This window comes from Equus caballus, chromosome 14 (genome assembly GCF_041296265.1).
Source record: "Equus caballus isolate H_3958 breed thoroughbred chromosome 14, TB-T2T, whole genome shotgun sequence".
Lineage (NCBI taxonomy): Eukaryota > Metazoa > Chordata > Mammalia > Perissodactyla > Equidae > Equus > Equus caballus.
Genome location: NC_091697.1, coordinates 34812679 through 34830052, shown reverse-complemented (window position 1 = coordinate 34830052; position 17374 = coordinate 34812679). Strand labels below are relative to the sequence as shown.

Genomic DNA, 17374 nt, shown 5'->3' with positions numbered 1-17374 from the left:
CTGCCTGTTTTGTGCTTCTTTCCCCCCCATTCTTGTGCTCTTTTAAACTTATTGACTATTTTGTCTAGTTTCATTTTCCCCCTTTACTAGTTTGAAAGTTATACACTCCATTTCTGTTCTTTAAGTGATTGCTCAGTAAATGATAATAAGCAATCTTACCACAGTCTAAAGTTTATAACTACTTTTTCCTCCTCCTGAGTTATACAAGGACTTTATAGCACTTTAACTCTCTTTACCTTTTTCCCGACTTATCTTGTTGCTACTGTGTATTTTAATTCTATCGTCTTTTTAAAGCCCATAAGTCATTATAGTCTAACACGGTCAGTATTCATTAAGATTTACTTTCATGTTTACCACTTTCTATGCCTTCATTCTCTCTTGCATCTTGGACCTTCCATCTGATATTTCTTTCTCTTTGCTCTAGGGATATCCTTTACCATTTCCTTCAGTGGGAGTCTGCTGGTGATATATTCTCTACTGCTTTGTTTCATTCTCCTTCTTGACAGATTTTCTTGATGGATGTAGAATTCTTATTTGGCAGTTATTTTCTTTCACTACATTTAAGCTAGCATTCCACTATCTTCTGGCTTCTGTCGTTGCTATTGAGAAGTTAGCAACTCTATCTATTGTTCCTTAGAAGGAAATCTTTCTCTCTTAAAACCTGGTTGCTTTTGATTTTTATTTTGTCATTAGTGTTCTAGAGTTTTGCAGAACTTTTTGAGTCTGTGGATTGATGTCTTTCATTGCTTCTGCAAAATTCTCAAGTCATTATCTTTTCATATACTGCCTCTGTCTCATTTTCTCTCTCCTTTCCTTCTGAGATTCTGATCAGATGTGTGTTAGACCTTTTCAGATACCACTCTATCTTCTATGTATTTGATATCTCTTCCATAATTTTTCCTCTGTTTTATATTCTGGATAATTTCTTTTGGCCAATTCACTAACTCTCCCATTCAGCTGTGTCTAATTTGCTTTTAAGCCAGCCATTGAAACTTAAATTATAGTTACTGTATTTTTTTAAATGTCTAAATGTCTTATTTGGTCTCTTTTCAAATTGACTGGGTTGCTTTGTATAGTCTGCTAATCCCTGCAGATATTTTACATCTTATTCTTCTTTAAACATAGCTTTCCTACAATTTATATTGAATAATATCAACACCTGAAATATATATATATATATATACATATATATATATATATATTTTTTTTTTTGGTGAGGAAGATTATCCCTGAGCTAACATCTGTGCCAGTCTTCCTCTATTTTGTATGCAGGATGCCACCACAGCATGGGTTGGTGAGTGGTGTGTAGGTTTGGCTCAGGATCCGAACCCAGAAACCCCAGGCCACCAAGAGGAGTGTGTGATCTTAACCACTACATCACCACGCTGGCCCCTGATTTTTTTTTGACCTTCATTAATGGGTTCTTGTTTCCTTGAGAGCTTGGTTATTTTTGAATATGTGATGGTTATCGCCCTTGAAAAGTTCATAGGGACAATTTGAGCCTTAGGATGACATACTTTTCTCTAGAGAGGGTGTGTGTGTTTATTTTGCAGTATCCTTGGCCACTGAGTCATTTTAAACTGAATTCATAGGTCGAAGTTTGGCTCACCCAGGTGATGCAAACCTAGGCTGCAAATCTGTCTGAGGCCAGCACGTGGTCTATGTCCCAGCGCAGCTTCTTTATATTGATTCTCCTTGCTTTGTTCAGCACAATGGGAACAATCCTTTTAGTCCCTGTGGGGGAGGGTGTACAAGCTGGTCCACTTTCGGGTGGTATAGCCTTTGGGGTCCTAATTTAATGTAATCTCTTATTAGACTCCTACCTTTGGTGTCTGGGTTTTGATTCCTGAACTTTTTGCTCAGTCAAGTCTGTCAAAAACCAAGTTCCTTTTGGGTAGGATTGCAAAGACCCTCAAGAAAACAGAGGCTCTGGCTCACCTTGTGTCTCTAGAATTCCCCTTTCCCAGAGCTTTTTGTTTTTACTATCCTGTCAGCTCTTTTATGCTTTTAAGGAGTGTTTTTTTTCTTTTTTTTAAAATAAGTTCTTCCTTATCTTTAGTTGTTTTCAGTGGGAAAGGTGATCTGAAAAATCTAGACTCTGTTCCTGAAGAAGAAAGCAGTTAGCTAATTTTTTCACTGCTTTCGTGGGGACTGTGAAAAGTGACACAGTTATTAAAATTCATGTTAGGTTTCTACCCAGGGAAGAAACAGACTCCCCCTGCTTCAAGCACTTTCATAATGATTCTTGCAGCTGACTCCTTTCCCGAGAGCACCAGAAATCACCGGTAACTATTGGGATACCTGGTCTAGAGATGCCTTAGGTGGATTAATAATGCTGAATGGTGAGTGAAAGGAACAGCTACCCTCTTTCAAAGCAGATGAATGCAGTGCTTTGAGAAAGTGGGCTGAGTGAGCAATCAGAGGATGCAGAATCTTGAGTTTCATCACCCATTTAATACACAATCGAGGCCTGATTATACTTCACAGGGCATTTTGAAAGGTCGAAAAAAATCTAATGGTTAAGAGGGTCATAGAGAGCAGAGTTCCTCTTGGAAAATATCTTGGGCTAGTTATTTAAAAATGTAATTAAATTGTGAAATATTTCAAGCATACAGATAACAAACCTCATATATTCAACCTCCAGCTTTATCAATTTTAACCTTATATCATATTTGCCTGAGTTTTATTAAAAGACTGAGTCTTACAGATACACTTAAAGCACCCATGTATCCCTTGCAAATGTTTTCTCTTTAATCTTGAACATAAATTCAGCATTCATCATTCTTATGCATATTTTGTATATACATGTTTCTGTATGCACGTTTATGAATACTGTTTTACTTTTTCATGTGTACGTATCCTTCTGTAACTTGTTTTTCAATAGACATTGTGTTTTGTAGTCTTATCTGTGTTGATAGATACGGCTCTAGTTTATTCATTTTAACTGTTTATTGTATGAATATGCCACAATTTATTTATTTTTCTGTTGATGAAGATTTAGGCTACTTCTAATTTTTTTTTCTATTAAGAACAATGCTGTAACAAACATTCGTGTACATGCCTCTGTATATACACGTAGGAGTATTTCCAGGGTGCATATTTACAAGGGGAAGTGTGTCACAGCATATGAGTACTTAAACTCCTCTAGCTATTTGCAAATTGTTCTCCAGAGTGGTGCTTTCAGTTTACCGTCTACTAACAGGATATGAAAGTTCCTTGGTTGGACGTTATTATCTTTAATACACTGCTCAGTTGGTTTGCCAATAATTTTATTTAGAATTTTTACATCTATGTTCCTTTAGTGAGACTGGCCTAAAATTTTCTTTTCTTGAACTGTCCATGCCCATTTTGGTATCAGGATTATTCTACCCATGAAAAATGAATTGCCTGTCTTTTCCACTTTTCTAATCTGTGAAAAAGTTGGTTTAAGATAGGGATTATCTGTCCCTTATAAATTTGGTCAAACCTATCCTTATAATACTCTGGGTTTGTGGCTTTGGGGACAGGATTACCAATTAAATTTCTTTAATGGTGATTGTTTTATTCAGGTTTGCTGAATGATCTTGACTATGTTTTGGTAAAGTTCACATTTAAAGAAATTATGAACTGGCTTACATTTTCAAAAAAATATTTAAAAATTGATTATATCTATGATTACAGTCTTTTGCATTCCTAGTATTGTTTTTCTGGTTCTTCTTTCTGTGTCTTATCCTGGATCAGTTTTGCCAGACATTAGTTTCTATTGTTTCCTTGATTTTTCTCTTATCTTTTTTCTTTTCTTCTATTTTCTTTAGGTTTACATGGTAATTTTTTTAAGTTCCTTAGAGTTGAATTCTTAACTTGTTTTTCTTCTTTTTGTTTTTAATAATAAAAGCTTTAGCTGCATGCCACAAGTTTGCAAATGTGGTATTTTTATAGTCATTCAGCAACAAGTATAATTTCCATCATGATTTACTCCTGACTGTGTGAGTTATTTAGCAGTGCATTTTGAAATTTCCAAGCATGTTAGGTTTGTTTGGCTATCTTTTTCTTGCTTGTTTTTAATCTAAATGCATTGTTGTCAGAAAACACGCTCTTTACGATACTGAGTCTTTCTAATTCCTTTGTGATTCAGAATTCACTCTTTTTCTTTGAATTTTTGGTATATGGTCTGTGTGTGTTTGAAAAGATGCATGTTTGCTATTTGGAGCAGGATTTTATATATTAGATCTAACTATAGTCGATCAAGTGTGCTAATTTATTCAAAGCTTCCATATCCTATTTGATCTATATCTGTTTCTGATAGAGTTGTACAAAAATCTCACACCATAATGGTGAATTTGTCTATTTCTTCTTGTATTTGCTGGATAACATCCAATCTGATAATTTTTGCTTTTAATAGGTGAATTAAATCCACTTACATTTATTATAAGTACTGATATATTTGGATTTATTTTGAACCTCTTATTTTGTATGTTTTATCTGCCATCATTTCTTTTGCTCTTTTCATCTTCCCTATATTCTGCTGAATTGAGTTTCCTACATTCCTCTTAAGTTTTTAAGATACTATTTTTAAATATTAAGATAACTTAAGTTTTAAGAGACACTATATAAATGTGGACTTTTATGGGAAAATTTATAGTTAAATGTGGTCGTGATGAAAGCTTTAGCATAAATTAACTACCTATTGAACAGCTCTTCTTTACCATTATGTTGTTTCTCACAGTTTTAGATTTTATGTTCTTGCAGAAGTAGGTTTCTTCTTTTAGTGAGGGTCTATGAGTTTGTCTGAGAATGTCGTGTCTTTGCCCTAGCATTAATAGGGTAACTGTTGTTCCCCTCAGGCCTCTGAAGATTATTACTCCATTGTTTTCTGGCTTCTATTGTTTGTCATTTTAACTGCTCTTCCTTTTCGAGTGATTTGTTCCTAGTCTCTGGTAGGCTTTAAGATTGTCTCTTTGTCTTTTACTCTGCACAGTTTCCATTTGATATATCCAGGCCATATATCCAGATTTATTTTGATTAATTTTCATCCTCATTGATTATCTCTTCATCTATTGCTTCTCTACCATTCTTTCCTTTTTCTTCTTTTATCACTCCTATTTTGTGGATGCTGGAGTCATTTAGCCTAGCCACCACTCCTCCTAACTACTTTTCACATTTGAGCAGCATTCTGGATGAGTTCCCAATACTACCTTCCAATGTGGTAGTTGACTTTTTGCCAGTGTCAATCTAGAGTGGGTCCTACGAATTGCATTTTTAGTTTCAATGACAAAATTTTTCATTTCAAGAGTTCTAAATGTTTCCTTAGCTTGGCTCAGTTTCTAGTACTAAAGTTCTATCTCTGACTCTTGCCTACCTTTCTCACAGCTTCTGATAAAACTGTAACTCCAAATAGCTTGTCATTGTCATCTCATCTTTAGCTTTCTTTCTTGAGTGGGGGAACTCCAGCCCAGACCTGGGACCCAGCAGTAAATGGGGCTCCAGTCTTCCTTACCCCACAGGAGCCAGACTCCCACTGCCATGGTCTGTTTCCTGTCCTGGATTCCAGAAAACCTTCAGTTTGAGCCTGTGGAGTACTTTCCCCTCCCCCACCCCATTGTGTTTCAGCCTCTTTCGGTGCTGGTGGTTCTTGAAGAAATTTATCCTATCTTTAAGCTTGGCTATGCCTTTTTGGTTTTATTACTTTGTTCTATCTGTCATTGGCATGAATGGGAGAAGAAGGGGTTTTCAAAATGGGAACTCTGTGATCCGGAAGTTCCCTTGTATGGCTCTCATCAGCTACTGCCCAGCAGGTCAGGGCCTGCTCTAGCTTGTAGGGGGTAGGAGGTTGGGGAGGAAGTTCCATTGCAGAACGTAGGGAACACATTGAGCCTACTTGGGGCATTTTCGAAATTTTTAATACATACGCTCTCCGAAAGAGCCCTTCCGCTTGGCTAAGGACACATCTTTCTGTCAAGTGGTTTTCCTGCACCATTCAATCTCATCTCCTCAGACTATTAGCACAGCAGTTAAAAGGTCAAGAGTCAGACTGCCGGCGTTCATATTTGCTTCTGTCTTGAACTGCTTGGGGAAAATTTCTTGTACCTTTTTCAATATCTATAAAATGGGAATAAAAAAACACCTAACACACGCATATATTGCACAATGATTACCACAATGAGTTTAGTTAACATCCACCTCTTCACAATATATGTGTATCATTATGCTGTGCACCTTAAACTCATACAGTGCTGTATGTCAATTCTCTCTCAATAAAACTGAAAAAAAAAAAAATACAAAAAACCTCCACCTAACACAAAGGGTTCTAGGAGGTTAAATAAGATAATATATTAAATCATGTAGATAGGTATCTGTATATAATTTTAAACTCTTTGTTGTTACAATTATCACTGACTTCAAGAATGTAATGAGAAACCTGGCACTGCCTTTTTAAGATATGAAAATGTGATATTTGGACATGTTTGAGATGTGCTTACATGGAGGCAGTCTTCTAGCCTTTTACCCCGGAATTAAATGGGGAACATACCTTCCCAACACAGCCTTGAATACCATCAGTCTAATGTTTTTCTTGTTTCTGAAACACCTCTGATTTTTTAATTAAAAAAAATATCTTTTTTCGCAACAAATTTTCATTTTTAAAAATATAAGTCTTAATTTTATCATCCTGACTAGATGATAAGTAAGTTGAAGCCAGGAATTTTATTAATTTTATCTTCTATACCTCTTTCATCCCTGCACAAGTGGGACACAGGTAGGAGTCTAGTATGTATCAAGTAGATCAATAATATACAGTGAAACAACTCAGACATCTGGATGTGGTCAATGGACAGGAAGACAATTGTTAGGCGAAAGGGGCTCTGAGGCACTCACCCAGGTCTTCATTTCCATCGCTTGGTGCAAGAGGATTGTGGCGAGGGAGATGGTGTTGATGGGTGTCCCAAAGGTAAAGACATCGATATCAGAGTCCTTGTAGGTCTGCAGAGGAGTAACAAACAGGCACTGTGAGATGTGCCCAGGGACTCAAGGCCTTGGCTTGGACACAGTGATTATAAAGCATCAGTGAAGGCAGGTGTCAAGGCAGGGGAAGGAATGGGGAGAAGCTTTCCATCCAGCTGCCATCCATGTGGAACTGACCCGAGGAATAGACGAGACGAGGAGTGAGTGGACAGGATGAAATTCTTTAGAAACACATTTGCAGAGGAAGCCGTGATGGGTATTCCAGAACATTGTGGAATGAATGAACAAAGAATATATCGAACACCCACTAGACACAATGCCAATTGCTGAAGATACTTCTCTGTCCACCTTCAAAGAGTTTACAGTTCACTAGGCAGGGCAACTGTACTTCAGGGGGTAAATGCTATAACGGAGGGCAAGTATAAGGCCCCCTGGGAGAACAGAAGAGGGGAGATATCAGCTGAGACCATAATAAGAGGAGTTAATCTCTTGAAAAGAGAAAGGAAAGGCAGACCAGGCAGAGGCCAGAATTGAGGGTGAAAAGGTCAAATGGTCCTAGATAGCTGATTTGTTGAGCACATCATGGGGACAAAAGATGAAGCTGGAAAGGCAAGCAGAGGCCTGGGCAGGGAGGGTATTATAAGTGAGAAAAGTCAAACATAGCACAAAACGTCTGCTTCGTTGACACCCATCTTGTTGCTAGTTGCAAAAGTTTGTGAGCCCAGAGGTCAGATAGACACCATTGTTTACCTAGTAGCAATTATCTCACATCCTGGTTCCCTGTCCAGGAAGAACGCAGATATCCTTTGCTATCTAAATTCTTACTCTTTTAACTAGGGGACCAAATTGAGATGCGGCTGGTATCCCTTGTTATCTGCATTCTTGCTTTTATTTCAGATAATGTAGTATTCCTTACTATCAGAACTTGCTGCCTGAATGCTTGCTGCTTTGACCTTAGAAGCACAAATCTAAATATAAATGTAAATTCAAATACCTTCAGTGCTCAACTTAGAAAGAGTAAATGAGTGAAGAAGGCCAGGTATAAGACAAAAGGGAGTGGTGGGGACTATGGCAAGCTGGAGAACATGCACCCTATCTAAACAGGTCTGTTGAGTCAACTCTGGATTTTTGCCATGAGGGAAAATCACCCAGTGTACTGATAGCTTTCAGTTTTTCAAAAACTGGTAGAAATTAAGCTCTTTTAGTAAAGTGTTCTGACTTTTCAAATACCCTGGTGTGGATGTAATCTGCAGGCCACCTGTTTGGAGCCTCTGCTCTAAAGTGTCCAGAAAGACACTGCTAGTCTAGGACTTCATATAAACAGGAGCAATGCTACTCTGTGATTTGTATGGTTAGAATGGGATTAGATGACTTACCAGGTAAGGAATAAAGAAACAGATGAGGCTCTGGTAGAATGCATCCATCATGGAAATCCAGAAAGTGAACATGTTATAGCACTGCCAGGAAAGAATACATCAACAGTTACCGCCCTCGAAGCAAGCCTCTTTGCTTTGCAAGCAACTTCCTCATGCTGAGCTGGAGCACACTATATGGCACTTACAACACCTCTTATCTTAGAGGCAATAGAATGGAATGATTTAGAGCATGGACTTGAGGGTGACAGACCTCAGTTCAAATCTTAGCTCTATCACCAACTGTGACCTTGTGCAAGTCACTGAACTGATTTGAGAATTGATTCTTCTTCCGTAGAAAGTGGAAGAAAACAACACCAACTATTTTCTTGGGTTTTGAGAGGTCTAAATGCAATTGTGCATTAGTGCTCAGTTATTAATGACTACCATTCATTTGCACGTTGCTAGTGCTAAGACGAACTTGGTAAGTCTGGGGATTCTAAGGTTTTTAAAAAGGAGCTCTCAATCACAGCCCAGGATCATAGGTCCCAAGAGACAGAGCTCGGTGGCTTCAGAGATAAGACTTCCCATTTTGTGCTTCAGTCTTCCTGCCTTCCCTGGGAAAAGTGAAACCATTTACAGTTTGTTTTTGCTACATTAACTTCTTTTAATGTTAGATACTCAAGGAATGCATTATGCAGCCAGCTTGCCTACAGGAAGGGGACAGTTAGAATGGCCCAGCATGTACATGTGCCACCCCCACGTCTCCCTCGCCTGAAATGCTGGGCTGTTTTGCTCTCCTCCAGTCTTTGGGTCAGGATTGGGCTTGGTTCTTTGTTGGCTGTCCACCCAACATCACCAGCTCTCAAATACCACATGTGACTTGGCTCTCCTTTCCCCCAGGTGCAAAGGTACTCTAGGCATTTTGATGTCCCTTTTCCCAGAGCTCCTCCTTCGAGGTGGTTGGTTTCCCTCTCTGTCTCTTCCACCCAACCTCCTGGCCCGTGTCTGTGCCAGTCTGACCACCTGGACTGGTGCTGTACGACTTCTTCAAATCATCCTGGGCACCAGTGGGGCCTCCCTGTGCCTTCTAAGAAACTATCCTGATGGCTTCTTGGGCCTCCTTCAGTCTACTTGATACTAGCAAGTCCTAGACCACGTGTAACCTTGAGTTTTAAGTTTTGCTTTCCCTGATGTGACGTAGAAGCCCTCATTTTTGAATGTCTCACCCAGTAATGAGCAAACTAGCTTTAACCCCAGGGGTTCCCAAACCAAGCCTTGGGGGGTTCTGTCGAAAGCCTGGAGAGAGAAACCAGCTAAGAGGGAACTTTCTGCATGTCCTCTCCCCCTTCAACTAGGGCAGTCACGTATTAATGTGTGATATAATTAAGAGAGAACTAAAAAGAAAAATACCTATGGGTCTGGTCCATCACCCTCAACAGCAAATGAGAAACAGGCCAGCAACAGGGAGTCGAGTTCCTCCGTCACATGGGAGGTAAGTGGCAGAGTGGGACCCCCAGCCCAGTGCTCTTTCTCTGACACCTCCAGGGAGGAATCGGAGGTCAGGCAGAAGCTGAGGCCACCTCCCCCGCCTGCCCGGGCCCCTCACCTCAGAGTTCTGGCCGCGCTTGTATAGCTCAGGCAACGCCAGGAGAGTTTCTGCAGAGATGTCTTTATCGAGGATTCCAAAGACGAGAGGAGGCAAGGAGGTGAAGAAGAGATTGAAGAATATCATCTGCCAGTAATCAATCATGGTGGAGCCAGAGAAGCCGCAGAAGAACTGGTACCAGAAGAGCAGGTTGACGTAGCACTGCGGGCAGAGAGCGTGGCCTCATGAGCGCGGACCTGCAGGCAGCTTGTCATCTGCTGCTGCTCGGGAGCTCTGACAAGTCACCTGCGCTGACTTGGGGCTTTAGTTTCCTCATTCATGGCATGCAGGATGTGTAAGGTTTGGAGAGAACGCTAATCCTCGGAGCAGCAGGTTCTGCTGCGATTACTACTACTACTAACTAGTCTTAGTGTTCTTCAGGACCTGAAGGAAACCCCACCAGCTTGTTAAGGTAGTAAACTCTGGTGGGTAAGAGCACAGGTTTTGGAGGCAAAGAGGCCTGGTTGTGAATCCCCAATTCTGTCATTTACTAGCTGTGTGACCTTAGGCAAATGGCTTAACTTTTCTGAACATCATCTTGGCATCTTTCAGATGGAAATAGAAGTACCTAGACTACAACACGTGACACATAAAAGGCAGTGGTTCTTAGTAGCAGTGTGGTAAAAGATAAGGATGTCCCTGAGAGAGGGATGACAGAAAACTGGACCGCCAGGCAGGAAGCCTGGCGGGAAGATGACTTCACGAGGTTTTCCTCAACAATACATCCCTAATGGTCATGCAACTCTGGAGGGTGAATAAGAAATCTTCTGCCTAAACTTGCTTTATGTTTTCAAAGGTCCTTCCCACTCCAGGCCTCCCCGCCTGAGATGGGCTGGGTCACTATTATTGTCTACCATATTGTGACGTGGTTTGGTGACTTGACCAAGGTCATGTAAGCAGCCGGTCCTGGAGTGATCACTAGAACTTCTCAGCTCGGTGTTGAGAGGTAAAGGGTACTCTAAGAAATCATTCAGCAGGTTTGTGTTCAAGCTAGAATTCTCATTCCCTAACTACCAGGTCAATGTTATTTTGCTCTCTATTTATTATTGTAATGATAATAATATGAACATGTTAATATTATTAGTCGTAGTCAGAAATAATTATTATTGAGCTATTTGTGCCAGGTGTGTGAGAGGTATTATAGGATCAGTATATAGTACATTATTAGATGCGCAATATACATTACAACTTGTCCTAACAATCTTGCAAGATTAATATTATTGCTAATATAAAAGTATATTTGTGTGTTATATTAATATATTACATATTGATAATAAGAATATTAGTCCCACTCTACAGCTGAGGAATCTGAGGCTCTGAGATACTCAGCTACCCCTTGCTTAAGTTCAGAGCTAGAAAGTGGTACAACCAGCCACTGAGTTTTGAAAGCTCTCTCTCTTTGACCATCCCTCAAGCTTTCTCAGTCCCATCTTTGGATGATGCAGTGACAATACCGAACGAGATCCTTCCAGCCAAGGAGTTCCATCCTTTGGCTTTTCTGCCCAGATGACTAGTGGGCAGCGTCCTGGCTCTGAAAGAGATCCCAGTGCTCTGAGAATCCTGGACCTTGCATCTCTCTGTCTGAAGGCCAGGCTCGCCTCCCTTGGCGCTTCTGGCCTCCAGGTCACCTCCTCCCACTGCAGTCTCGTGCTGCCGCAAGGGCTTTCCTCCTGCACTCGAGTTTTGGTGAAGTTATTTCTCAGAGGAGCGGATTTAGGGGGAAGCGGCTCAGTCTATTTCCTGTGCTGTAGGTAGGTTTGAAATACACTATCGGCAGACTTTGAGTCCTCAGATCAATATCAACCACTTGTGTACTTGACACGGTGGGTTTGAGAAGAACCAAAGTATTAGAAAGTCTCTTTGATACCAGTGTTCAGCAAATGTATGAGGCTTCAACTTCTCTGTGTATGTGGTTTTAAAAATTCTTTTCGGCCCTTTGTGCCCCTTGCCTTGCTTCTCCCTCCCCAACTAGATGGGTGAGACGATAACTCTCACATCCATCTACACATAGGCAGATTGAGTGGCTCAGATGGGGTAAGCAACTAAATCAAAGTCCCTCAGCCACTGGGGTTGGAACAGTGACTTGAGGTTCTAGAATCCTAGGATGACAGGGCTGGAAGTGACATATAGTTCAACCTCATCATCTTACAGATGAGATCAATAATAGCAACAATGGCAATAAAGACTCATAAAGCACTTACTCTGTGGCAAGCTCTGTTCTGATCCATACAATTCTCCTAATGGCCCTCTGAGGCAGTCACTATTATCCCCATTTTCCATTTGAGGAAAGTGAGCCTCCGAGAGGTCAAGTGACTAGGCTGGGATTATAGAGGTAGTAAGCAGTGAAGCTGGGATTCAGACCCAGATGTTCTGGCTCCAGAGTCCACCCTCATCATATGTGGGAAGTGGATGCGCTTGTTAAAGTGAATTCAAGATCTGAGAGCACAGCTCAGTGTCCAGCACTCCAGTGCAGAGTCCTTTATCCCACACTAGGAAAGGCAGTAGGTTCCACCCTGGGGTGCTGTGTGGGGAAAGCATCGCACACAGATGGCTGTGGCTGGCAGTTTCTGCCATGGATGCCAGAGGGGGCGAGGCAGCACGTGTACTTCCACAGGCCATCCTCTAACGTCTCACAATGTAGATCTAGCCCTTTTACTCCAAGCCTGAATCTCCCCGGACTGCGAGCATCAGCTTTGTCTCACCAAACTGCAGTTTCTAAGTTGTACACCATTATCATCCTGTACGAGCCATGATGCTTGATCCAGTGTTCACTCAAGCTCTGGTCATAGGCAAAGGTGAGGAAGGAAGAGGGGCAATGGCCTTGGCTGGTGTGGAAGGGGTGCGGAAGCTCTGTGGCCAAGTGTGACAACATCATCATGTAACATTCTTGAACAATTTGTGTTGAGGCATGGTGCTAGGGAGGCTTGGAGAGCAGACACACGACCTGTGTCAGAGTGACCCTTGCCTGCAAGGAATTTAGCAGCTACCGGAGAAGAGGGTGCTTGGACCTCCAGGAGGCACGAAATGCCGTCATGACGAGGACAGTGGGGAGTGTGGAGTAGACTAGAACTGGGTCCAATCCTGATTCTGTGACTTAGTTAGCTGTGAGATCTGGGTAACCCCGTTGGCTCTCAGCTACCACATCTATAAAATAGATAATAACTGTCCCCACCCCATAAGGCTGTTAGCACCTGTTGTTGTCATTGTCATCATCATCACCTAGTTTAATCTGGACAAACTAAGCATACACTGTATTTGGGGTGCTGTTCTAAGCACCTCACACATTTTAACTCATATATGCACACAATAAACCTGAGAGTTCTGTGGTATCCCCATTTTACAGACAAAGAGACTGAGATACAGAGAGCTTAAATAAGTAATTAAGGACACATTGCTATTAAGTAGCAGGGCGGGGCTGGGGTTTGAGCCCAGTCTGGCTCTAGCACATATGCTCTTAACCCCTACACCACACTTAGCTCTCATAGTTACGTATGTATGTAAAGTTCATAGCACAGAGTCTGGTGCACGGTAGGTTCTCTATAAATGGTGGTGGATGTTAATGTTAGTATGCCAAACAGTATCAAGCAGTACTAAGCACCAAGGAAATAGTACAGGAACCAAGGTGGCGTGGAGAACTTGAGTGAACTGCCTGTTGAGGTTTATTGAGCTCTTTGCCCTACCCGACACAGCAGCGGTGTCAAAGGGCTTCATCTAAGCCCTAGTTAAAGCAATAAAGTGCTATGTGTTTGGATATCATTGGCTCAGTTTCCCATTGAGATGTTCTTATTGAATTATAATTTAATATTGATTTTTATTAAGGGTTGTTAGAAAAACGGGTGACCATACAGAGGTTAATTTTCGTTTCCTATAAAAATGCCACTGAAGACAAGTTCCTGAAAATTTTTGTGTGACCTTTTTCTAATTGCTTGCAAATTGATCTCTGGATTTAGATGAAAGTGGGAGTCTTTCTCCTGGAGAACTGGTCTGCTGTTTTAACCACATATTTCATACTCAGCATCTTATCTCAGGTTCCTCTCTCTGTTTCCTGATCCAAACCCTTATGTTTCCTTTATAACTTCCCTATTGCCTTCATGTTTTTACTGTATGCCACTTAGACTTTTTGGAATTAGATACAATCTATGCTATAGAATAATAAACTGCTGGAAATATTTCCTTAAAGGACTCATTATTGACCTCTCCTTCTTGGCAGGGAGTCTGGTTAACTCATAGTTGTAGCTCCTCTTCTTTCAGGTCATAGCTTACACATTATTTTCCTCCTGGTTGATTAGGTTGAGGCTCCTGGTGATAGTCCATCATATTCTAACCTTCCTCTAAGAAGATGCGCCATAGGAAATGTTTTTTAGATTTTAATTTCTTTTTCCCTATACTAGTGCTTGTCAGTCTTTAAGGTTCATATCAATCACCTGGGGGGTCTTACTCAACATGCAGGTTCTGAGTTAATATGCCTGGGGTACAGCCTAAGGATCCACATTTCTAACCAGCTTCTAGGTGATGCTCATGCTGCTAGTCCAAGAACCACATTTTGAGAAGATTTATTGAGACCAGGAGATGACAAACTACATCCTACAGAACAAATCCAGCCATAAGTAAGGTTTCAGTGGGGCACAGCCACACTTCATTTGCATATTGTTTATAGCTACTTTCATGTTGCCACAGCAGAGTGGAGCAGGTGTGACAGAGGCTGCGTAGCCCACAAAACTGAAAATGTGTATTATGTGAGCCTTTGCAGAATAAGTTTGCTGAGGCCTGATTTAGACTGTAAGCCTCTTGAGGGCGGGGACCAAGTCTGTCTAGATCTCTGGTCTATACCTAGTGCCTGATAATATTCCTGACACAGCAGGTGTTCAATAATGATTTGAATAAATGAAGTAAATCTAAGTTGTTCTATTTTCCTAACACTCATCCTGGAGTTTCAACATTAAGGAGCATTCCATTCCTCTGCAGGCATGTTCGGACCTTGTTTCCATTTCCCCTGCCTGCCTGGAATCTTTGTGCCCCGGAGCGAGCACGTTGAACCCAGTGATGGCATCGCGGAAATTGGGTGCCTGCTTTTCCTCCCAAGAAGCTACAGTGCAGTAATTAATTCATTGTTCAAATTTCAGAGCAGGCAGGGTTTTAATCCCCTCTGAAATTAGTTTTGGATGTGGAAGTCATAGTTCTCCACCCTTTAATTGCAATGGGGAGATAATGCAGCATCAGTATCGCAATTTCAAGCGCGGCATCGGGCTGGAAATAAATATCATTTAAGCTTTAAAAGCATGGCTGGCTGGAAACGTTTCCTTTTCTATTTCACAAATTTAATGCGGAGGAGAGGTTGTGCTTATTCAAAAGAACAATTCCTTTGGAGGCAAGAAAAAAATTAAACAGGGGCATTTTGAATTCTAGGTAAACAGGCTTTCATGCTGAGAGTGCGCTTCGGGTCAAATAGAGAGTCATAATATTACCATCCAGTTTATCAAATTTACATTATTTTCTTGTCATCCTGTTTATTTACATATACATTAAACTTTGCACAGAAAGACTCACTCCTGAGCGAGAGTGCCTGTGTCAGTGCCTGAAAACAGGACTGGGATAATGGAGCAAGAGGGAAGAAATAGCAATTTCATAGCTGCTATGTGGCTAATTTCTCTTCCATCACCGTGGTCTTAATCTTCTCTTTTTCCTTATGCAAACAGGAATCGGATACTATTTGGAGACACTCGGGAATTGTTCAAAGATCCTTGAACCAGAAAATAAAAACCTCAGGCCCTGTTCCCTCCCTTAGTACAGCAATGTTCTGACTTCTTCTATACCCATTGTTAATCGAGGGCTTTTCATAAGAGCCTCTGATAGCTTTAACACCTCAGTTGGTGTGGGCCTGCTTTGGGCACTTATGAGCAGAAAGAAGTAATGGACATATTTTTTAGGAGAAACAATAATATCTTCATACGATTGTCTGTATTTGTATAGTGATTTCCTGAGCCCTGACACCAAGGCCTCTTGATAATACTTCTAGAGACAGGGAGAGTCAGTCTCCCATCTTATTGACGAGGAAACCAAGGCTTAGAGAGGTTATGTGACTCTTTCAAGTTCTCTTGGCATGCTAGAGTCAGGCAAGACTAGACCCAGATGAACTCCCTGCTCCAAATATTTTTGCCAGTAGGTATTTTACTTAGTGTCCTCACCTCTATGCACTCCCTGCTGGGAAGGCTGGTGATGCTGAAGTGTTAGGTAGAAGCCACCTAGTCCTAAAGCCTTCCTCTCCCAAGGGTTGGCATGTGGTGCTTGGATTGGGGTGGCTCTATCTGGGGAGAAAATCTAAGATATAGGTCAGGCCAGTTCTTCAAATCTTCTTCCCTGATGTCAGAAAATAAATCTTATTTATGGAGGCCCTCTAAAAGTAACGACAGCAGCAAGAATGATAGTAAAAAATAATGGCGAACGTTATAGGGTGATTACTACATGCCAATCACTTTGTGTGTGTGTATACATATGTATATATGTGTATGTTTGTATGTGTGTGTGTGTGTATATATATATATATATATATATATATATATAAGCTCTCATTGAATCCTCATAGCAAATATGTGAACTGTACTATTACCATCCCCATTTTAGAGATGGTGAAATGAGGGTACAGGGCCATTATCAAAGATAGGAGCCCTGGATTTGAATCAGGTATGTCTGACTCCAGAGTCCACACCTGCAAGTACTCATGCTGCCTCCTATGTGTCAGGTGCTTTCCATATAGTCTTGCAAATCCTCATAGAACTGCACAAAATACATAGTATTAGTCCCATTTTATCAAAGAAGAAGTTGAGGCCCAGAGAAGTGAATTGTCTTGCCCAAGCTCACAGAGCTAGTAAGGGACAGTTTCAGGATTCAAAATCTAGGCCAGCCTGACTCATTCCCTTATTCTGAGATGCTTTGTCTATCACTGTGGGGAGAGCTGGTCCCCAGCAAGGACTGGCAAGGACTCGCAAGGCTCGGGTAGGAGGTTAGCACAGGGCTACTCACCACATTCTTGTAGAAGTAGTACACCACCATCCTGGCCAGGCGTGAGTAACACCAGTGGCCGTGCACGAGCAGCAGCTTCTTGAGGTGTCTGAAGTGGGAGATGGCAAAGTCGCTGGACATGACGGCCTGAGAGGGCAGAGCAGACACCAGTTTCCATCCGTGCTGCCAATGCGCTGCAGAGGCTCCCTTAAGGGCACTGCTCTTTTCTAAGTCCACGGCTAGTGGGTCTGAAAGAACCTCTGTCACTACGTGGCACCTTGGGTGGCTTTTTGGACTCTGACACCTCACTCTCTCTTCTGGGAAATCCAAACCTCACCAGAATCTGAGAAGCGCAGGTCAAAAGGGACCAGTGGTCTAGTGTGGCCCTTCATCTCCTTCCATGTATCCAACAAGCATTTATTGCGGCCCAGTACAT

General features: G+C 41.4%; 1 protein-coding gene across 17 annotated transcripts in view; it reads right to left on the bottom strand.

Annotated features, from left to right (window-relative positions):
• ATP10B (ATPase phospholipid transporting 10B (putative)) overlaps positions 1-17374 on the bottom strand; it is a 286400-nt gene that overhangs the window by 8551 nt on the left and 260475 nt on the right. For all 17 annotated transcript variants that reach the window (XM_070232979.1, XM_070232974.1, XM_070232977.1 and 14 more), the window contains 4 exons: positions 16960-17085; positions 9901-10101; positions 8316-8396; positions 6853-6957 (listed from right to left, as the gene is read on the bottom strand). In XM_070232979.1, coding sequence (XP_070089080.1) covers positions 6853-6957; positions 8316-8396; positions 9901-10101; positions 16960-17085 — 513 coding nt within the window. The remainder of the gene's footprint in view (positions 1-6852; positions 6958-8315; positions 8397-9900; positions 10102-16959; positions 17086-17374) is intronic.